This window comes from Muntiacus reevesi, chromosome 3 (assembly GCF_963930625.1).
Source record: "Muntiacus reevesi chromosome 3, mMunRee1.1, whole genome shotgun sequence".
Classification (NCBI taxonomy): domain Eukaryota; kingdom Metazoa; phylum Chordata; class Mammalia; order Artiodactyla; family Cervidae; genus Muntiacus; species Muntiacus reevesi.
In genome coordinates, this window is record NC_089251.1 from 267,955,754 (window position 1) to 267,977,430 (window position 21,677).

The 21,677-nt window shown below is 39.0% G+C and overlaps 1 protein-coding gene across 1 annotated transcript in view; it reads right to left on the reverse strand.

Annotated features, from left to right (window-relative positions):
- The window catches only part of NIPA1 (NIPA magnesium transporter 1), a 49,285-nt gene that overhangs the window by 13,300 nt on the left and 14,308 nt on the right, over positions 1-21,677 (reverse strand). The window contains exons 2-3 of the mRNA XM_065932014.1: positions 16,150-16,197; positions 15,144-15,234 (exon numbers count right to left, since the gene is read on the reverse strand). Coding sequence (XP_065788086.1) covers positions 15,144-15,234; positions 16,150-16,197 — 139 coding nt within the window. The remainder of the gene's footprint in view (positions 1-15,143; positions 15,235-16,149; positions 16,198-21,677) is intronic.

Here is a 21,677-nt window from a genome sequence, read left to right on the forward strand (position 1 = left end):
ATGTTGAACCATCCCTGCATCCCTGATACAAATTGCAGTTGGTCATGGTTTAAGATTTTCTAGTGTATTGTTGAATTAAGTTTGCTACTATTTTATTAAGAATTTTTGCATCAATATTCTTCAGTGATATTGGTAAGTTATTTCCTTTTTGGAGTGTCCTTATCTGGTTGGAATTATAGTAATGCTAGTTTTGTAAAATGAGTTTGGAAGTGCTCCCTCCTCTTCAGTTTTTGGGAAGATTTGAAAAGGTATTAATTCTCCTTTAAAGACTGGCTAGAACTCACTTGTGTAGCCATCTCTTCCACAAACTTTTCTTTGTTGGGATGTTTTAAATTATTGATTCAATCTTCTTAGCCTGTTTAGATTTTCTGTTTCTATGAAGAAACAGATCTAGTCATGTTAAGATACATGTTTTAGAAATTTATCTGTTATTTTCAAGATTATCCAATTTATTGGTATGTAATTGTTCACAGTAGTATCTTATGATCTTTCTATGTCTGTAATTCAGTTGTAACACCTCGTCTTTCGTTTCTGACTTTATTTATTTAAATCTTCTCTCCTTTTCGTTAGGTAATCTAGCTAAAAGTTTGTCAAAAAAGGGAGCTCTTAGTTTTGTTAAGCATCTCTACTGTTTTTATGGACGGTGTATCATTCATTTCTGTTTGGGTTTTTATTTCCTTCCTTCTGCCTACAATGGGGATAGTTTGCTCTTTTCCTAGTCTCTTAAGGGGGAAAATTAACTTGTTTATTTGATATATTTCTTCTGTCTTAATGAACGTGTTTATTGATGTAAACTTCCCTCTTGGATCTGCTTTTGTGGCATCCCACAGGTTTTGATGTATTAGTTTCCATTTTCATTTGTTTCAAGATATTTTTTGATACCCCATTTGATTTCTTCTTTGACACACTGTTCAAGGGTGCATATCAAATATTCATATATTTGTGAATTTTCCAGCTTTTCTCCTGTTATTGGTTTGTAGTTTCATTCCACTCTGGTTGGAAAAGATACAAGGTATGATTTCAATCTTCTTAAATTTGCTAAGACTTGTCTGTAAGCTATAATAGGTTGTATCCTGGAAAATGTTTTCTGCACACTTGAGAAGAATATGCACTATGCTGTTGTTGGACTGGATATTCTGTATATGTTGTTGTTCAGTCACTCAATCGTGTCTCACACTTTGAGACCCTATGGACTGCAGCATGCCAGGTTTCCCTGTCCTTCACTGTCTCCCAGGGCTTGCTCAAACTCATGTCCATTGAGTCAGTGATGCCACCCAACTTCTGTCGTTCCTTCTTCTCCTGCCTTCAATCTTTCCCATAATCAGGGTCTTTTGTAATGACTTGGCTCTTTGCATCAGTTGGCCAAAGTACTGGAACTTCGGCATCAATACTCCCAATGAATATTCAGGATTGACTTCCGTTAGGATTGACTGATCTCCGTGCAGTCCAAGGGACTCTCAAGAATCTTCCTCAACACCACAGTTCAACAGCATCAGCTCTTCGGCATTCAGCCTTTTTGATGGTCCAACTCTCGCATCCAAACATTACTGGAAAAACAATAGCTTTGACTTTACAGACCTTTGTTGGCAATGTCTCTGCTTTTTAATACGCTGTCTAGCTTTGGCACAGATTTTCTTCTGAGGAGCAAGCATCTTTTAATTTCATGCTGCAGTCACCATCTGCAATGATTTTGGAGTCCACAAAAATAAAAGTCTGTCACTATTTCCATTGTTTCCCCATCTATTCGCCTTGAAGTAATGGGACTGGATTCCATGATTTTTGTTTTTTGAATGTTGAGTTTTATGCCCACTTTTTCACTCTCCATTTTCTCCTTCATCAAGAGGCTCTTTAGTTACTCTTCACTTTCTGCCATAAGGGTGGTGTCACCTGCATATCTGAGGTTATTGATATTTCTCCCAGCAATCTTGATTTCAGCTGGTAATTCATTGAGTTCAGCATTTCACATGATATACTCTGCATAGAACTTAAATAAACGAGCTAACAATATTCACCCTTGACGTACTCCTTTCCCAATTTTGAACCAGTCAGTTGTTCCATGTTCAGTTCTAACTGTTGCTTCTTTACCTGCATACATGTTTCTCACGAAGCTGGTAAAGTGGTCTGGTATTCCCATCTTTTGAAGAATTTTCCACACTTTGTTGTGATCTACACAACCAAAGGCTTTGGAATAATCAATAAAGCAGAAATAAATGTTCTTCTGGAATTCTCTTATTTTTTTGATGATCCAGCGGATGTTGGCAATTTGATCTCCAGTTCTTCTGCCTTTTCTAAATCCAGCTTGAACATCTGGAAATTCTTGGTTCACATACTGTTGAAGCCTAGCTTGAAGAATTTTGAGCATTACTTTGCTAGTGTGTGAAACGAGTGCAATTGTGCGGTAGTTTGAACATTCTTTGGCACTGCCCTTCTTTGGGACTGGAACGAAAACTGACCATTTCCAGTCCTGTGGCCACTGCTGAGTTTTCCAGATTTGCTGGCATACTGAGTGCAGCACTTTAACAGCATCATCTTTTAGAATTTGAGGGTTTCCTTTGTGGCTCAGCTGGTAAAGAATCTGCCTGCAATGTGGGAGACCTGGGTTTGATCCCTGAGTTGGGAAGATCCCTGGAGAAGGGAAAGGCTACCCACTCCAGTATTCTGGCCTACAGAATTCCATGGACTGTAAAGTCCATGGGGTCGTAAAGAGTAGGACACAACTGAGTGACCTTCACTTTCACTTTCCTTTAGGATTTGAAATAGTTCAGCTGGAATTCCGTCACCTCCACTAGGTTTGTTAGCAGTGATGCTTCCTAAGGCCCACTTGACTTCACATTCCAAGATGTCTGGCTCTAGGTGAGTGATCACACCATCGTGGTTATATGGGTCATTAAGATCGTTTTTGGATAGTTCTTTTGTATATGTTAGGTTGCTCTAATATAGGGTTCAAGTCCATTGTTTTCTTGATTTCCCATCTGGATGCTCTAGGCATTATGAAAGTGTGGTACTGAAATCCTTTACCATTATTGTATTGTTGTCTATTTCTCCCCTCAGCTCTTTGTGAAGTCGCTCAGTCGTGTCCGACTCTCTGCGACCCTGTGGACTGTAGCCTGCCAGGTTCCTCCATCCAAGGGATTTTCTAGGCAAGAGTACTGGAGAGGGTTGCCGTTTCCTCTCCAGGGAATCTTCCCGACCCAGGAATCGAACCCAGGTCTCCCATGGCAGACACTTTATGGTCTGAGCCACCAGGGAAGCCTCAGTTCTTTAGTATCTGCTTAATACATTTATGTACTCTGATGCTGGGTGTGACTATATTTATGATAGTGAAATATATGATATATATTTATGAAAAAAATATATATTTTTGAGGAACTGACCACTTTATCATTATCTAATGACCTTTTCATTATCTAACAGTCTTTTGTTACAGTTTTCAGATTAAATTCTGCTTTGTCTGATATAAGTATAGCTACTCCTGCTCTTTTTTGGTTTCCACTGGGACAGATCTTTTTCCATCACCTTACTCTGACAGTATGTGTTTCCTTAAAACTGAAGTGAGTCTCTTGTAAGAAGCATATAGTAGGGTCTTGTATTTTAATCCTAACCACTCTATGTGGTTTTTAAAATAATTTTATTTATTTAGACTGTGCTGAGCCTTCCTTGCTGTGCAGGCTTTTCTCAAGCTGCAGTGAGCAGGGGCTACCCTCCAGCTGCAGTGCATGGGCCTCACAGTGCGGTAGCTTCTTAGTTGTGGAGCACAGGTTCCAGGTGCTCAGGCTTCAGCAGTTGTAGCTCATGGACTCAGTAGTTGCAGTTCCCAGGCTTTAGAACACAGGCTCTATAGTTGTTTCTCATGGGCTTAGCTGATCCATGGAAGATGAGATCTTACTAGACCAGGGATCAAACTCATGTCTCCTACATCGGCAGATTCTTTACCACTGAGCCACCTGGGAAGCCCACTCTATGTGTTCTGATTACAGAAATCAATCCACTAACACTCGGTGATTGTTGCTAGGTAACAACTTATCAATACCATCTTATTAACTGTCTTCTAGCTTACTGAAGTTCACTTGTACCCTTCCTTCTCCCTTGCTGCCTTCCTCTGTGAAATGATGGTTTTCCATGATGCTATGTGTTGATTCCCTTCTCTTGTTTGTGAATCTACTGAAGGTTGTTCTGTGGTTACCATGAGGCTTACATTAGAACATCTTAAAGATATAACAGTCTATTTAACACTGACAACAATTTAACTTCTGTTGCACATAGAAGTTCTAACCTTTTACTCCCTCCCTTTTGTATTTTTTATGCCACAATTTACATCTTTTTCTACTGAGTATCCATTAATACAGTATTGTAGCTATGGCTCTTTTCTCACCCTTATTTCTGAAAGACAACTTTTCCGGGTATAGTAATCTTGACTGACAGTTTCTTCCTTCAGCACGTCAAATGTATCATCCTCTTTTCTCCTGGCCTGAAAGATCTCTGCTCAGAAATCCATTGATAGTCTTATAAGGGTTTCCTTCTATGAATTTTTTCCCTTGTTTCTTTTAAAAGTCTCTCTTTGAGTTTAATTTTAGATAGCTTTATTATGTGTATAACAAGATCATTTTGGACTGAAATTTTAACAAAACCTATGACCTTCAAAAACCTGGATGCCCAAATCTCTCCTCATGTTTGGGAGGGTCTCAGCCACTATTTCTATACATAAGCTTTCTACTCCTTTCTCATTGGAAGGACTGATGTTGAACATGAAATTCCAATACTTTGGCCACCTGATGCAAAGAGCTGACTCATTTGAAAAGACTCTGATGCTGGGAAAGATTGAGGGCAGGAGGAGAAGGGGATGATAGAGGATGAGATGGTTGGATGGCATCACCGACTTGATGGACATGGGTTTGGGTGGACTCTGGGAGTTGGTAATGGACAGGGAGGCCTGGCGTGCTGCGGTTCATGGGGTCGCAAAGCGTTGGACATGACTGAGTGACTGAACTGAACTGAACTGAACTGACTCCTTTCTCTTTGCTTCTTTTCCTGGGATTCCAATGAAGCCTACATTGTTTCTCTTAATGATGTCATTTAAATCCTACAAGCTTTCTTCATTCTTTTTCATTCCTTTTTCTTTTTGTTCCTCACACTGGATAATTTCAATTGATCTGTCTTCAAGCTTACTGATTTTTCTGTTTGGCTGTCTGTTGTTAAAGCTCTCTATTGAATTCTTCAGTTCTGTCATTTCATTCATCAGCTCTAAAATTTCTGTTCAGTTCTTCTTTATATTTTCTGTCTCTTCATTAAACTTTTCACTTTGTTCTTGTACTATTTTCCTGGTAGGAAAATAATTATTAAATGTTTATCTGTTATTTTGAAGTTTAGACTTTTCAGCACAATTACTGTGAATTATTTGTTAGGAAATTCATGATATTCATTTCTTTGGGCATTATTGGAGGTTCTTTTTATGGAGTCATGTCTTCTGATTCTTTGTGATTCCTATAGCTTTGCATCGGTGTCTGGACATATGAAGAAGCAGTCACCTTTTCCAAACTTTATGCGTAAGAGAAAACTTACTACTAAATGATCAATGGATCAGTAAAGAAATCGCAAGGGAAATTAGAAATCACTTTGAAATGAATAAAAATGAAGCAACAACATGCCAAAGCATTTAGGATTCAGTTAAATAGGTACACAGAGAGAAGTTTACATACATAAATGCCTACAGGGCCCAAACCAGACAACGAGCAGCTGTGGAGGGCTGGCTCTCAGAGTGCTCTGCTGGGCTGCCAGTCCATCCACTCCCAATGAGCATACTGCAGAGGAGGCCTGCAACATGGCAAGGCACAGCAGAAGGGGCTAGCTTCAAGGAAGCACACGGTGGTGAGGGTCAGCTGTGGGGATACAGGCTAATGTCTTGCCCTCACAGAGCCAAACAACAATCACTCCCACTGTAAGGTTGCCAATGCTTTCTCTTGCTTTTCTTCCTTGTTCCTAGCCATCTTAATACACTTCTGCTTTGCCAGTCTAGGTGAGACTTTCTTGTGGTGCTCTGAAAGTCTTAGCGAAACTGGTTACTTACTCCATTCTTCATTTCCTGGCTAGGGGAACAACACTTCCTATCTGAGAAGTTCCCTCATGGCACTGAGCAATGACAACTTTGGGGAAAGGATAATGCTGTCAAAGTGAAAATACCCTCCTTCCTTTTTTGGTGCAATTATTCTCAGGGTTTTGGTTCCAATGTATCACTAAATTTTCTTAAGTAGACTCCAGAGCTCTTTTTCTTTATGGATAGCTGATTCTTGATTTTTGTAAGGAGATGTTTTCTGACATCACCTTTTGGTGTCACCTTTTTTTCCTGAATTTTCATTTTCTTGATGTTCTCCTTTAAATCACAAAAGCTTCTAATTATTATGATGTCCAGTTTATCTATTTTGCTTTTGTTGCTTGTGCTTTCAGTTCAGTTCAGTTTAGTTGCTCAGTTGTGTCTGACTCTGCAACCCAGTAGATTGCAGCTTCTCTGCCAGGCTTCTTTGTCCATCACCAACTCAAAGAGACTGCTCAGACTCATGTCCATCAAGTCGGTGATGCCATCCACCTATGTCATCCCCTTCTCCTCCTCCTTCAGTCGTTCCCAGCATCAGGGTCTTTTCCAATGAGTCAGTTCTTTGCATCAGGTGGCCAAAGTATTGGATCTTCAGCATCAGTCCTTCCAATGAATATTCAGGACTGATTTCCTTTATGATTGAATAGTGTGATCTCCTTGCAGTCCAAGGGACTCTCAAGAATCTTCTCCAACACCACAGTTCAAAAGCGTCAATTCTTTGGCACCCAGCCTTTTTGATGGTCCAATACTCACAGCCATACATGACTAAAAGAAAAACAATACTTTTGACTATACAGACCTTTGTCAGCAAAGCAATGTCTGTGCTTTTTAATACACTAAGTTTAGCACAGCTTTTCTTCCAAGGAGCAAGTGTCACCTTTAATTATTATTAATTAAATTTAATTAATTAATTTCATGCTGCAGTCACCTTTCTCAGTGATTATGGAGCCCACAAAAATAAAGTCTGTCACTGTTTCCATTGTTTCCCCATCTATTCGCCTTGAAGTAATGAGACCAGATGCCATGATTGTTGTTTTTTGAACGTTGAATTTTAAGCCCGCTTTTTCACTCTCCATTTTTACCTTCATCAAGAGGCTCTTTAGTTCCTCTTCATTCTGCCATATCTGAGGTTATTGATATTTCTCCTGGCAAACTTGATTTCAGCTAGTGATTCATTGAGTCCAGCATTTCGCATGATATACTCTGCATAGAAGTTAAACAAGCAGGGTAATAATATACAGCCTTGATGTACTCCTTTCCCAATTTTGAAACAGTCCATTGTTCCATGTCCAGTTCTAACTGTTGCTTCTTGACCTGCATACATGTTTTGCAGGAGGCAGATAAGTTGGTCTGGTATTCTCATCTCTTGAAGAATTTTCCACAGTTTGTTGTGATCCACACAGTCAAAGGCTTTGGCATACTCAATGAAGCAGAAGTAGATATTTTTCTGGAATTCTCTTGCTTTTTCTATGATCCAACGGATGTTGGCAGTTTGATCTCCAGTTTCTCTGCCTTTTCTAAATCCAGCTTGAACATCTGGAAGTTCTGGGTTCACATACTATTGAAGCCTAGCTTGAAGAATTTTGAGCATTTCACTAGTGTGTGAAATGAGTGTAATTGTGCAGTAGTTTGAACATTCTTTGGCACTGCCCTTCTTTGCAACTGGAATGAAAACTGACCATTTCCAGTCCTGTGGCCACTGCTGAGTTTTCCAAATTTGATGGCATATTGGGTGAAGCACTTTAACAGCATCATCTTTTCGGATTTGAAACAGCTCAGCTGGAATTCCATCACCTCCATTAACTTTGTTTAGAGTGATAATTTCCAAGGCCTACTTGACTTCATATTCCAGGATGTCTGGCTCTAGGAGAGTGATCAAACCATCGTGGTTATCTGGGTCATTAAGATCTTTTTTGGACTATAAAACACTGATGAAAGAAATCAAAGAGGACACAAATAGATGGAGAAATATATCGTGTTCGTGGATTGGAAGAATCAATATTGTGAAAATGAGTATACTACCCAAAGCAATCTATAGATTCAATGCAATCCCTATCAAGCTACCAATGGTATTGTTCACAGAACTAGAACAAATAATTTCACAATTTGTATGGAAATACAAAACACCCTGAATAGCCAATCTTGAGAAAGAAGAATGGAACTGGAGGAATCAATCTGCCTGACTTCAGGCTCTACTACAAAGCCATAGTCATCAAGACAGTATGGTACTGGCACAAAGACAGAAATATAGATCAATGGAACAAAATAGAAAGCCCAGGGAAAAATCCACATACCTATGGACACCTTATCTTCGACAAAGGAGGCAAGAATATACAATGGAAAAAAGACAACCTCTTTAACAAGTGGTGCTGGGAAAACTGGTCAACCACTTGTAAAAGAATGAAACTAGAACACTCTCTAACACCATACACAAAAATAAACTCAAAATGGATTAAAGATCTAAATGCAAGGCCAGAAACTATAAAACTCCTAGAGGAGAACATAGGCAAAACACTCTCCGACATAAATCACAGCAAGAGCCTCTATGACCCACCTCCCAGAATACTGGAAATAAAAGCAAAAATAAACAAATGGGACCTAATGAAACTTAAACACTTTTGCACAACAAAGGAAACTATAAGCAAGGTGAAAAGACAGCCTTCAGAATGGGAGAAAATAATAGCAAATGAAGAAACAGACAAAGGATTAATCTCAAAAATATACAAGCAACTCCTGCAGCTCAATTCCAGAAAAATAAATGACCCAATCAAAAAATGGGACAAAGAACTAAACAGACATTTCTCCAAAGAAGACATACAGATGGCTAACAAACACATGAAAAGATGCTCAACATCACTCATTATCAGAGAAATGCAAATTAAAACCTCAATGAGGTACCATTACATGCCAGTCAGAATGGCCGCTATCCAAAAGTCTACAAGCAATAAATCCTGGAGAGGGTGTGGAGAAAAGGGAACCCTCTTACACTGTTGGTGGGAATGCAGACTAGTAGAGCCACTATGGAGAACTGTGTGGAGATTCCTTAAAAAACTGGAAATAGAACTGCCATATGACCCAGCAATCACACTTCTGGCATCACACTGAGGAAACCAGATCTGAAAGAAACACGTGCACCCCAATGTTCATCGCAGCACTGTTTATAATAGCCAGGATATGGAGGCAACCTAGATGCCCATCAGCAGATGAATGGATAAGGAAGCTGTGGTACATATACACCATGGAATATTACTCAGCCATTAAAAAGAATTCACTTGAATCAGTTCTAATGAGATGGATGAAGCTGGAGCCCATTATACAGAGTGAATGAAGTAAGCCAGAAAGATAAAGACCAATTCAGTATACTAACACATATATATGGAATTTTAAAAGATGGTAACAATAACCCTATATGCAAAACAGAAAAAGAGACACAGATGTACAGAAGAGACCTTGGAACTCTGTGGGAAAAGGCAAGGGTGGGATGTTCTGAGAGAATAGCATTGAAACAAGTATACTATCAAGGGTGAAACAGATCACCAGCCCAGGTTGGATGCACGAGACAAGTGCTCGGGGCTGGTGCACTGGGAGGACCCAGAGGGATGAGATGGAGAGGGAGGCGGGAGGGGGGATCTGGATGGGGAACACTTGTAAATCCATGGCTGATTCATGTCAATGTATGGCAAAAACCACTACAATATTGTAAAGTAATTAGCCTCCAACTAATAAAAATAAATGGAAAAAAATAAAATATGGGTAGTGGAAATAAAAAAAAAAAAAGATCTTTTTTGCAGAGTCCTTCTGTGTATTCGTGCCACCTCTTCTTAATATCTTCTTCTTCTGTTATGTCCATATCGTTTCTGTCCTTAAATGTGTCCATCCATTCATGAAATGTTCCCTTGGTTATCTCTAATTCTCTTGAAGTGATCTCTAGTCTTTCCCATTCTACTGTTTTCCTCTATTTCTTTGCATTGATCACTTAGGAAGGCTTTCTTATCTCTCCTTGCTATTCTTTGGAACTCTGCATTCAGATGGGTATATCTTTCCTTTTCTCCTTCCCCTTTCACTTCTCTTATCTCAGCTATTTGTAAGCATCCTCAGAGAACCTTTTTGCCTTTTTGCATTTCTTTTTCTTGGGGATGGTCTTGATCACCACCTCCTGTACAATGTCAGGAACCTCCATCATAGTTCTTCAGGCACTCTGTCTATCAGATCTAATCCCTTGAATCTATTTGTCACTTCTACTATATAATCATAAGGGATTTGATTTAGGTTATACCTGAATGGTCTTGTGATTTTCCCTACTTTATTCAATTTAAGTCTGAATTTGGCAATAAGGAGTTCATGATCTGAGCCACAGTCAGCTCCTGGTCTTGTTTTTGTTGACTGTATAGAGCTTCTCCATCTTAGCTGCAAAGAATATAATCAATCTGATTTTGGTATTGACCCTCTGGTGATGTCCATGTGTAGGTTATCTCTTATCTAAGAAACCATTGCCTAATCCAAGATCACAAAGATTTACATCTGTTTTCTTCTAAGATTATGGCAACCCACTCCCGTACTCTTGCGTGGAAAATCCCATGGACTGAGGAGCCTAGTAGGTTACAGTCCATGGGGTCACAAAGAGTCAGACATGACTGAGCGACTTCACTTCACTTCTTCTAAGAGTTCTACAATTTTAGCTTTGATATTTACATTTGTTTTGTTTTATAATATATTTTATCTGATCCACAGCCTCTCCAACTTTCTTATAGTTACTATTGGCAAAATATATCTTTTTCCTTTCTCTTATATTCAATCTATTTGTATCTCTGAATCTAAACTATGTCTGAAGTAGAAAGCATATAATTGGAGCTTGTTTTTTTAAACCTGCCTGACAATCTTTGCCTTTTAATTGGATTGTTTAGCCCACTGACAGTCAATGTTTTTACTGAGAGAGTTAGATTATCTTACTTTTTGTTTTCTATGTTTCATGTCTTTTTTATTTCCTATTCTCCATTACTTTCTTCTGCATTAAGTGAATATTTACAGTGTGACATTTTAATTCCTGTAATAATTTTTTTCACTATACTTTTTTAAAAGTTATTTTCCTAAGGCTTTCTCTGAGGCTTATCAGAATACATGTCAAATTGAGACTAGCTTTACTACAGTGAGATATTATGTTTCTCTTCTTCCATTCAGTACCTACATGTTTTTGATGTTTATGATATACGTTTGCTTATGTGCATTTTGTTGAAAATGTGGTTTAACATTAGTGGAATAAATTTATTTTCATATGTATAAAAGTGGCACTTTTCAACCTTTGTCATTTTATCTCTTGGGATTTTCATATTATTTTGGTCAATTTAAGAAATTCTTTATATCACACTTTAACAAATACTGTCATATTTGTTGAAATCTTTTCCCCAACCTTCTTATTTTACTTCTCAATGTAGAAAATCAACCTTTTCATTTTTATTGCTTCAAATGTTTGAAACTTCTTAACCTTCTAAGATATGAAACACATTAAAAGTTTTCTTCTACATAGGCCATAAACTCTTGGTACATAGCTAAACTTTTTTTCTCCTCCTTCACAGATTAAATCTCTACATAACTTACTCTGGGTTGTGCAAGAGATGCAGGTTTATTCAGTGAAAACCAGACATAAATTATCTGTAGCTACATGTCACAGACAGGCAGGTATTAATGGGATGCTAGTTAACACACAGAGTTCACTGCGGCTTTACTCAGCACACCCTGCGCTGCTGAGTGAGGTAACACACCTCAACATACTGATCACACAGCATGTGATCACACAAATCAGTCACTGAACGTAGTATCAACAAACCATTCAGTGTTGTATTTCACACTTGATGGCCATCTTGTACATAATGCTTAGTTCAGTTAGATCATATTTTGATGATGCTATGATTAGGATTTAAGTTGATGTCCCTACAAATTGTTTACCAGTTTCCAAACACTATTTTTTTAAGAATAAGAAACTCTCTTTCTTAAACTTGAGATATGACAACTACATGCTGCTCTTGCTATACTAGATCATTCACTAGAGGGAAAAATAATGGTATAAAGGATAATAGCATAGAATAACTATATTGGCTATAATAACTATAATAACTATAATGACTCAATGAACAAAATTGGAATGGGGAGGGCAGATCACAAAGATACATTTAACATTAAAATAAAGTGAAATCTATCAAAATTGATGATTATACCATTGTTATGAAGAAGATGTTTCTAGTCTCAGGAAACACAAATCAAAGTGTTTAAGGGTAAAGGATCAAGACAAATGTAATTAATCTCATAAGGATCAAAAACAAAATCCAAAAAAACAAAACAAACATCACATTCATAATAGAACAGTGCTTCTCAAACAGGGCTGATTTGCCCCACGAGGTGACATTTTCTTATGTCCAAAGACATTTTGGGGAAGAGGAGCTACTGGTACTTGGTGGGTGGAAGCCAGAAATGCTGCTAAACACCCTACAAAGCACAGACTGGACCCTCAAAGCAAAGAATTACCTGGCCCCTAGGTCGATAATAAGGTTGAAAAATGCTAATATAGAGAAAGCAAATGATGGAGAAAGTGGGATAGAATTTAGTAATCAATGTGTGTGGGTGAGGGAATATGAATATCATTTTTATTATTGTTCTTAACCTTGCATTTTCCTATAATTTGGAAATTAATTCCAAATAAAGCATTTTTATAAGCCTTTTAAAAAGTACTATGCTGTGATGATTACTACTTTATCATACATTAAACCACTGCAGGGAAAAGTGGACCTCTCTGGGGACTCTCTATTCTATTTCACTGATGATAGACATCTTTTTCTCCAGTGCCACATTCTTTTCATTTCTATTTCTATATAATTCTAGCAACCTCATTCCATTAACAAAAACAGAACTGTTTTTAAAATATATATACATACGTATCTACATATTGATATATTTGGTTTTTCCAAATTAACTTTAGTTTTCTTATTTTTAAAAAATATTTTATTGGGATCCTAATTTGAAAGCACTTTTAATCCAGAATGCAATTTCACACACTTCTTTGGGAAATATCTCCTGAAGACTTAGAGTAGTGAACATTTCTGGTTGCTGCTGCTGTTAAGTTGCTTCAGCCATGTCAGACTCTATGCGACCCCATAGACAGCAGCCCACCAGGCTCCCCCATCCCTGGGATTCTCCAGGCAAGAACACTGGAGTGGGCTGCCATTGCCTTCTCCAGTGCATGAAAGTGAAAAGTGAAAGTGAAGTTGCTCAGTCATGTCCGACTCTTCACGACCCCATGGACTGCAGCCTCCCAGGCTCCTCTATCCATAGGATTTTCCAGGCAAGAGTACTGGAGTGGGGTGCCATCGCCTTCTCCGATTTCTGATTAGGAGACCTAATTATCAAAGTCCATAAGAATAGTTCTTTGGAAATTAATGAAACAAGGCATTTTAATATATGCGCCTTAAATATGCAAAGATCACATAGCTGGGTTATTTATTTGCCTGATTATTTTTCAGGGAACAGACAGTGAGGCTGGGCTCTGAAAAGCTGAAGCAGTGATTCCCCAATGACAGCACCACTCATGTAATCCAAGCTTTTCAGGGTCATCCAAAATGAAAAGTGACACATATACTAAGGATATGTTTGGATTAGACATTACAAATGCATTTTCAAAAGTTGACATGTTGGAAAATGCTTTTGTATTTTTTAGGCCATAGAACCTTAAAGCCTAAGTGACTTTAAATTAACTACATCTATCACAGATACATTTCTCTGCAAGTATCTGTACTTCTGTCTGGAACACAGCAGCCTACCAATATATCAATGAGTTAGAAACTTGGATTCTATTTCACTTCTATTTTATCTCTGTTTATTAACAATTTCTTCAAAGGTAAAATAATATAAATAGGTTCACAAAAGGATATGTGTTAATATAGCAGTCCTCAACCTTTTTAGCACCAAGGACTGGTTTCATGGAAGATAATTTTTCGATGGATGGGGATGGGCGGTGGGGTGGGAAATGATGGTTCAGGCAATAATGGGAGTGACAGGCAGGATGATGCAGGTGGTAATGCAAGTTATGGGGAGCAATGGGGTGCAGCATATGAAGCTTTGCTTGCTCGCTCACTGCATACCTCATGCTATGCAGCCAGGTTCCTAACAGGCCAAGGACTGCTACCAGTCCATGGCATGGGGGTTGGGGATCCTCTGTTAATATATTTAACAACTGTCTCACAAAATCATTTTCAAAAGAGAAAGACCCCATTTGTGGTGGCTGGTAGCTTTCATGTTCCCAATCCTCTCTTTTCCCTTTTGTCCCAAATCTGAACAACCTCATAAAAAGGAGAGCTTATAATGTTAGGCCCCAGCATACTCAGTCCCTTGGCACTAAAATTTCAAAGCATGCAAACCCTAGCCTGAGCATGGGACTCTACCTGGCTTACCTCCTAACTGTAATAAAAACTCAACGCCCTGCATTGTTCCTGTTCTACTCCAGATCAAACCAGAGCCATTTTCCTTGAATGATACATTTACTATTGACTTTTGTGAGTAACAAATCCTTTTCATAGCCACTGGAGGCCAGGTGTCATTTATCCCAACCTCAATAACTTTCTGAAGTAGGGGACTGCCTACCATCCAATAGGAGATGGTAAATAAAACACCAAATAAAATAAATAAAATACCAACTGGCAGTTTTGCTTACTGATTTCTCAGAATCACTTGCCAAGGAGCTAGGATGATTCCAATCTCTAGGAAGTCCTCCAGAGAAAGACCAGGAGAGTAATAGTATCATGTTTGTAAACATGGATAAGTTAGAATTTGAAATATACTAAAGCAAATGTCTAAGAGAAGGTTAATAATTCACACAACTAAATCTGAAGGGATAAAATTAACCCCAGAAGTGCAATACTAAAGATCTAACTTCAGTTACTTTTACTTTTATTATTTTAACAAAAACATTTAAAATGAGAAGTTTTCTTATACCTAAACCACACATTAAAAACCAAAACACACACACACACACACACACAAAACCAAAACACAGAATCCCAGTTCTCACCCAAATGGCACTCCAAGGGCACCCAGAGGAGTCACCAGGACCGTGGGGACTGCTGTGTAAGCCAGGAAGTTTCCAATCTGGCCAACAGCCACTGTCAAGAGAATCACAAGGATGTCACTGCAATTACAAAACTCTCTTTGAGCATTATCACAGAGTTGAATTTTGCAAGACTGCTCTGAAAGGGCTTCTTTCCCATTCCAGGTGAGGAAGGACATATGGGACACTGTTTGCATGTAACAGTCCTGAGGGCAAAGGACAGCAGGCCCAGTACCACCTATCACTGGCCCAATTAGTCAGGGGAGTAGCTTCAGCTTGCTACGAAAATTCCCAATTTAACCAACGGTGACTGAAGTGGATGCAGTAAAAGTGTACATCCACTTTCTTCTTAACATATCCCTGTTTTAAGACAGATCATATAGAGCTTTCCCTGTCCCTTCAAGTGACGTGGGAAACATTCCAGTGACATACTGCTGGCACGTCCAGTGGAAACACTATTGCCTGCACAGGACTGTGTCTGGGGATGCATCAATACAAAGCTCAAACATGAGTTCTTCAATAAAGCAACATCTGCCAGAAAATTTCTTGCCTAAAGACAACATGTGACAAATAGACCTCAAGATATATCTGAAATATCTAACAAAATTTTTCTTTACATATTTAAAGTTCTGAAGTCTAATTTTACAACACATGACCTCTGTTAAGGCTGAGTGAAGAAACTCTCCTTTGTAAAACCAATGACATTGAGCAAAAGTTCACCAGATGCCCACAGACTAACCACAGATGAGGAAGCTGCCTTAATTTCTTCAGGCCCAGGGCACTCTGACCTGGACAAAATTCAGGACTAGTTTCAGGCAGCAGGAGCCTCTACCCTCGCCCTCCATTGCCCCCCACCCTCTTAGTCCTCATTCCAGAGAACAAGCTAAGCTCAACCCACCACCTCCACCCAGCCCTGCCAGAAAAATGACTGATCTTACAAAGACCAAGCTTTTCACCAAAGAGTACTTACTTGCAATTGTTCCTGCCCACCATACAATATCTGTTAAGTAGGAGGTACCTGTAAAAAAGTGAGATAAACATGTCAGAAAAGTATGAAGTGAGAGGCTTACAAGATACATACTGAAAAGAGGAAGCCAATCCAAACAAATAAAATCTTTATAAACTGTAGGGATTTTGGGCTCAACATGTCACCTAGAGACAGATATTCTTTGAAGTAACATTTTATATGTTGATTTCAAATGAGATTTGCTCTTCAAAGTACAATTCTCTCAAGCATTTACAGAAACCCATGTATATGATAATTTTACTAGCATAAGGCTTAATGACTTGCTACTTAAACAGGTTACTCAATGTTCATAATGTGGAAGCTTTGTCACATGGCTCTTTTTGAAACCATGTGAAAATGGCTGAAAGCAGACCCTCACACTCACTGAATGATTGACACTGTACACAGAGCTTTCTGTTTCACTCCCTTCGATTACCCTCGTATGTTCATGCATGCCAGGGCAGGTAGAGATGGGAGCAGCTGTCCAGGCCCTCGTCACATCCATCCCTCCTCTTGTCCTTCTTCAGGTATGTCAAAATGCTCCTAGTCCAAGAGACTTTTTTCACTTCAGATTAAAATACCTAATTCTGTTTGGATGCTTTAATTTTCAGTAATTTGGTATAATGGACACAGGAAGCCAACCTGTTTCACTGAGAAGCAGAGCTCCAGGTATTTAAAAAGTACCTTAAAAAAGAGATTAGTACGTAATGATGAAGTCGAAGAAATGGTCTAGTTCAAACAGCACCGCTTGGCAACATCACAGTAAAAACTTATGCAGGTGAGAACCATCAGTGGATACTAAAACGGGTGAATGAAAGCTTGCTGAGGGATGGATTCTCACGCAGTCTCCATGGATCACCTCCACCAGTTTTATAATCACAAGAGATAAAGTTATCTTTGGTCTTCCCAGGTGGCACCAGTGGTAAAGCACTTGCTTGCCAATGCAGGAGATGTAAGAGATGTGGGTTTGATCCCTGGGTCAGGAAGATCCCCTGGAGAAGGGAATGGCAACCCACTGCAGCATTCTTGCCTGGAGAATCCCATGGACAGAGGAGCCTGATGGGCTACAGTCCATAGGGTCGTAAAGAGTCAAACATGACTGAAGCAACTTGCACGCACAGCATGCAAGTCTCTGATGAACATCACCTTAACCAAATGGTCAAGGTCAAGTTTAACACAATCAGCAGTGGGACAAGCCACACTGTGTCCTCCTGTGGGTGTACCAAGAAGGGTACAACATTATGCCTTCAGAGCTCCTACCAGAGTGCATCACCTGATCTAATCACAAGGAAATTGTGAAATGGTCCATACATCAGCTGGCTTGTACTCTTTGAAATCGGCAATGTCATGAAAGACAACTTTTGCAGATGACAGGAAATTAAAAGAGATGTGACTAAACACAACACATGATGTTAGATGGAAAAAAGGCTGCTATAAAGGACAGCCCGGGGTAACTGGCAAAACCAGCTGGACTGCTGTAGATAACAGAGTAACAAAACCTCTTCACTTCCTACATGAGAATGTGACTTATGGTCTACTTTCTGAGGGGTAACAGGGTAAAAATGACCCCTGATGGGCAAATGGCACCCAACTGGAGGAGTGTGAACACCTGCTAGAGATTATCACTTGAGCTCCCCCTTAGTGCAACCCCTCTGGGAACAGGCACAGCTCTTTGAGGGTCTGGGAGTTCTTCATCTACAATTTTACACTGGGGGGCATGAGGCTTGTAAGGATGGGCAGTTGAGCACTGCCTGCTGCAGTTCTGCCTCTAAGCCTGAAACCTCACCCTTAAAGAGCACCCTTAAACCGCACCCTATAGCTCTGTCTCTGCTATTGGGCTCCAAAACAGAGGGCGTGACACTGGCTCCTGTCCCATGTCCTTCTGAATGTGCCTGATATGAATGTGGCCCCTGGTGCCCTACATGTCCGAAAATACAGCCGAGCCTAAGAATGCCCTGCAGTGAATACTGCAGAACAACTATCAACTATTAATACAGAATCCTGGTTGAATTTCCCAAAAGTGCTGTGGCTATTTTAGAGCATGTCCTTACTTACATGTGAAATCTTAAAGAAAGAAAGAGAAAAAGACAGAAGTGTCAAAGCAATCTTGAAGAAAAAAAACTAAGCTGTAGGCACAATCCTCCTAGACTTCAGACAATACTACAAACCTACAGTAACTAAGACAGTGTGGTACTGGCACAAACAGAGATCAATGAGACAGGACACAAAGTCCAGAAATAAACCTACAGACTCAGGGGCAATCAACCTTAACTAAGGAGGCAAGAATATACAACGAAGAAAAGACATTCTCTTCAGCAAATCGTGCTTGGAAAGCTGGACAGCCTCACATAAATCAATGAAAGCAAAACACTCCCTCACATCATACACAAAAAATAAACTCAAAATGGATTAAAGAGATTTCCCTGGTGGCCCAGTGATTAAGGCTCTGTGCTTTCAACACAGGCATGTGGGTTCAATCCCTGGTCAGAGAAACAGGATCCCACATGCTCTGTGGCATGACCAAAATTAAAAAAAAAAAAAAAAAAAGCCTTAAAAGACCTACATATAAGACATGACACCATAAAACTCCTAAAAGAGAACACACAGACAAAATATTCTCTGATATAAATCGTAAAAATAGTTTCTTGGCTCAGGCTCTCAAGGCAAAAGAAATAAAAGCAAAAATAAACAAACCGTACTGAATCAAACTTAAAAACTTTTGCACAGCAAAGGAAACCATCAACAAAACAAAAAGACAACCTATGGAATGGGAGAAAATATTTGCAAATGATACAACCAAAAAAAAGACTGATATCCAAAATATACAGCTTATACAATTCAATATCAAAAAACAACCTAATCAAAAAATGGACAGAAAATCTAAATAGACATTTCTCCAAAGAAGACATACAGATGGCTAACATGCACATGAAAAGATGCTCAATATCACTAATTATTAGAGAAATTCAAGTCAAAACCACAATGAAGTATTGCCTCAAACCAGTCAGAATGGTTATCATCAAAAAGTCTATAAACAATAAATGCTAGAAAGGATGCAGAGAAAACAGAACTCTCCTACACTGTTGGTGGGAATGTAAATTGGTACAGCCACTGTGGAAAACAGTATGGCAATTCCTTAAAGAACTAAAACTAGAGCTATCATATATGATCCAGCAATCCTATTCTTTGTTATATACTGGGAAAGATGTAAACTTTAATCTGAAAAGATACATTCACCCCAATGGTCATAGTAGCACTATTTACAATAGCCAAGACATGAAAGCAACCTAAGTATCCATCAACAGATGAATGGATAAAGATGTGTGGTGTATGGGAATATATGGGTTTGCGTATGGAATATTACTCAGCCATTAAAAAGAATGAAATATTGCCATTTGCAGCAACTCATGGGCCTAGAGATTATCATACTAAGTGAAGGAAGTCAGATAGAGAAAGACAATCAATTATACAATATCACTTATATGTGGAATCTAAAAATAATCCAAATGAATCTATAAAGAAAACAGAAACAGACTCATAGACTAGAAAACAAACTGATGGTTACCAAAGAGGAAAGGGAGAGGCAGATAAACAAGGAGGATGGGATTATATATAAAACAGGTAAGCAACAAGAATTTACTGTATAACAGAATAATATTCAATATCTTATAATAACCTTATGCAATAATAAGTATAGGTAATAATCTTATTATGTAATATAATGTAAAATAATCTGAAAAATACATATATATATAAAACTGAACCACTTTGTTGAACACTTGAAATTAATATAAGTCAACTACATTAGGACTTTAAAAATTTTTTTAAAAACCAAACTCTGGAGAAGGAAATGGCAACCCACTCCAGTATTCTTGCCTGGAAAAGTCCATGGACAGAGGAGTCTGGCGGGCTGAAGTCCATGGGATTACATGACAGCATGTGTGCACGAGGGTGGCGGGAAATGCGTTGGTAGCAATAAAGTGGTAGAACTAAAAAAAAAAAAAAAAAAAAACCAAACTCATATATACAAAGAAAAGATTGGTGGTGGCCATAGGCAAGGGATGGGGGAGATGGGTGGAGGGGGTCAAATGGTACAAAATTCCAGCCATAAAATAAATAAGTCCTAGAGACACAATGGTGACTATAGTTGATAATACTATATTGTATATGAATGCTGCTAAGAGTAGATTTTAAAGAGTTTTATCACAGGGGAAAATTGTTACCATGTGTGGTGATAAATGTTAACTAACTATTGTGCTGATCATTTCACAATGTATACATATATCAAATAATCATGCAGTACAACTGAAACTAATATAATGTTATATGTCAATTTTATTTTGATGTTTTTTTAAAAAGAATACTATGCACCCATTTAAAATAAAAAAATTTTGTGAATCACTGTTGTATGAGTGTAACTAATATTATACATCAACTATACTTCAATAAAAATACAATTTAAAAATCAGTCATTCATCTGCATTTACCTCATTAAAGGAAGACTACCAGCTCATTAGGTGGCACACACATACATGCATGCGTGCTCAGGTGCTTCAGTTGAGTCTGCAGTTTCATGACCCTATGCACTGTAGCTGCCAGGCTCCTTGGGATTCTCCAGGCAAGAATGCTGGAGGGAGCTGCCATGCCCTCGTCCAGGGGATCTTCCCAAGCCAGGGATTGAGCCCACCTCTCCTATAACTCTGGCACTGCAGGCAGATTGTCTACCCGCTGAGCCATCAGGGAAGCTCACACACATACCTATATAAAACTAAAAACGACAGCAACAACAAAAGATGCAGGGTCTCTCCTGGTGGTCCAGTGGCTAAAACTCCACATTCCCAATGCAGGAAGCCCAGGTTCAATCCCTGGTCAGAGAACTAAGATCCCTGTGCCATGAGGTACAGTCAAAAACAAAAACCAAAACACACCACATGATACACCCAGGCGTTCACATGCCACAGCTAAAGATCCTGCTGGCCCAGCAAAGGCTGCAGGGCCCGTGGGCTACAACTGGGGCTCGGCACAGCCTGAGTAAATAAACAGACATCTTCATAAGAAAGGAGGTGTCCCTGTACCTAAAAAATGCATGTTGTTTATCTAAAAATGAAAGGCCATAAAGCCCACTTTCAAATACTGTGTATGAGGAACCTCATGGGTAGTTCCCTAGCAAAACAACCATAACTGGTAAATAAAGCAGTAAAAATAAAATAAAATAAAGTCTCTGGAAATTGTCCCAAGAGGCTACAGCAAATGAGGAAATATTTTTTCAAGAAAATCAATAAAATCTCAGTAAGAACAGTGAGTCTTTAACATATGAGCCAAGACCCACTTCTCTCCCTGCAGCAGCTCAGCTGGACAGAAGCTCCACTCCAGGCTGGTGTGACCAAAAGACAGGGCTCCTTCCCCTCTCAGCTCTCAGTCACCAGAAGAGCAGGCCTTCAGCACTTCCAATCCCTTCCAACTTCAAGTTGAAGAGATTAAATATCTGGTTA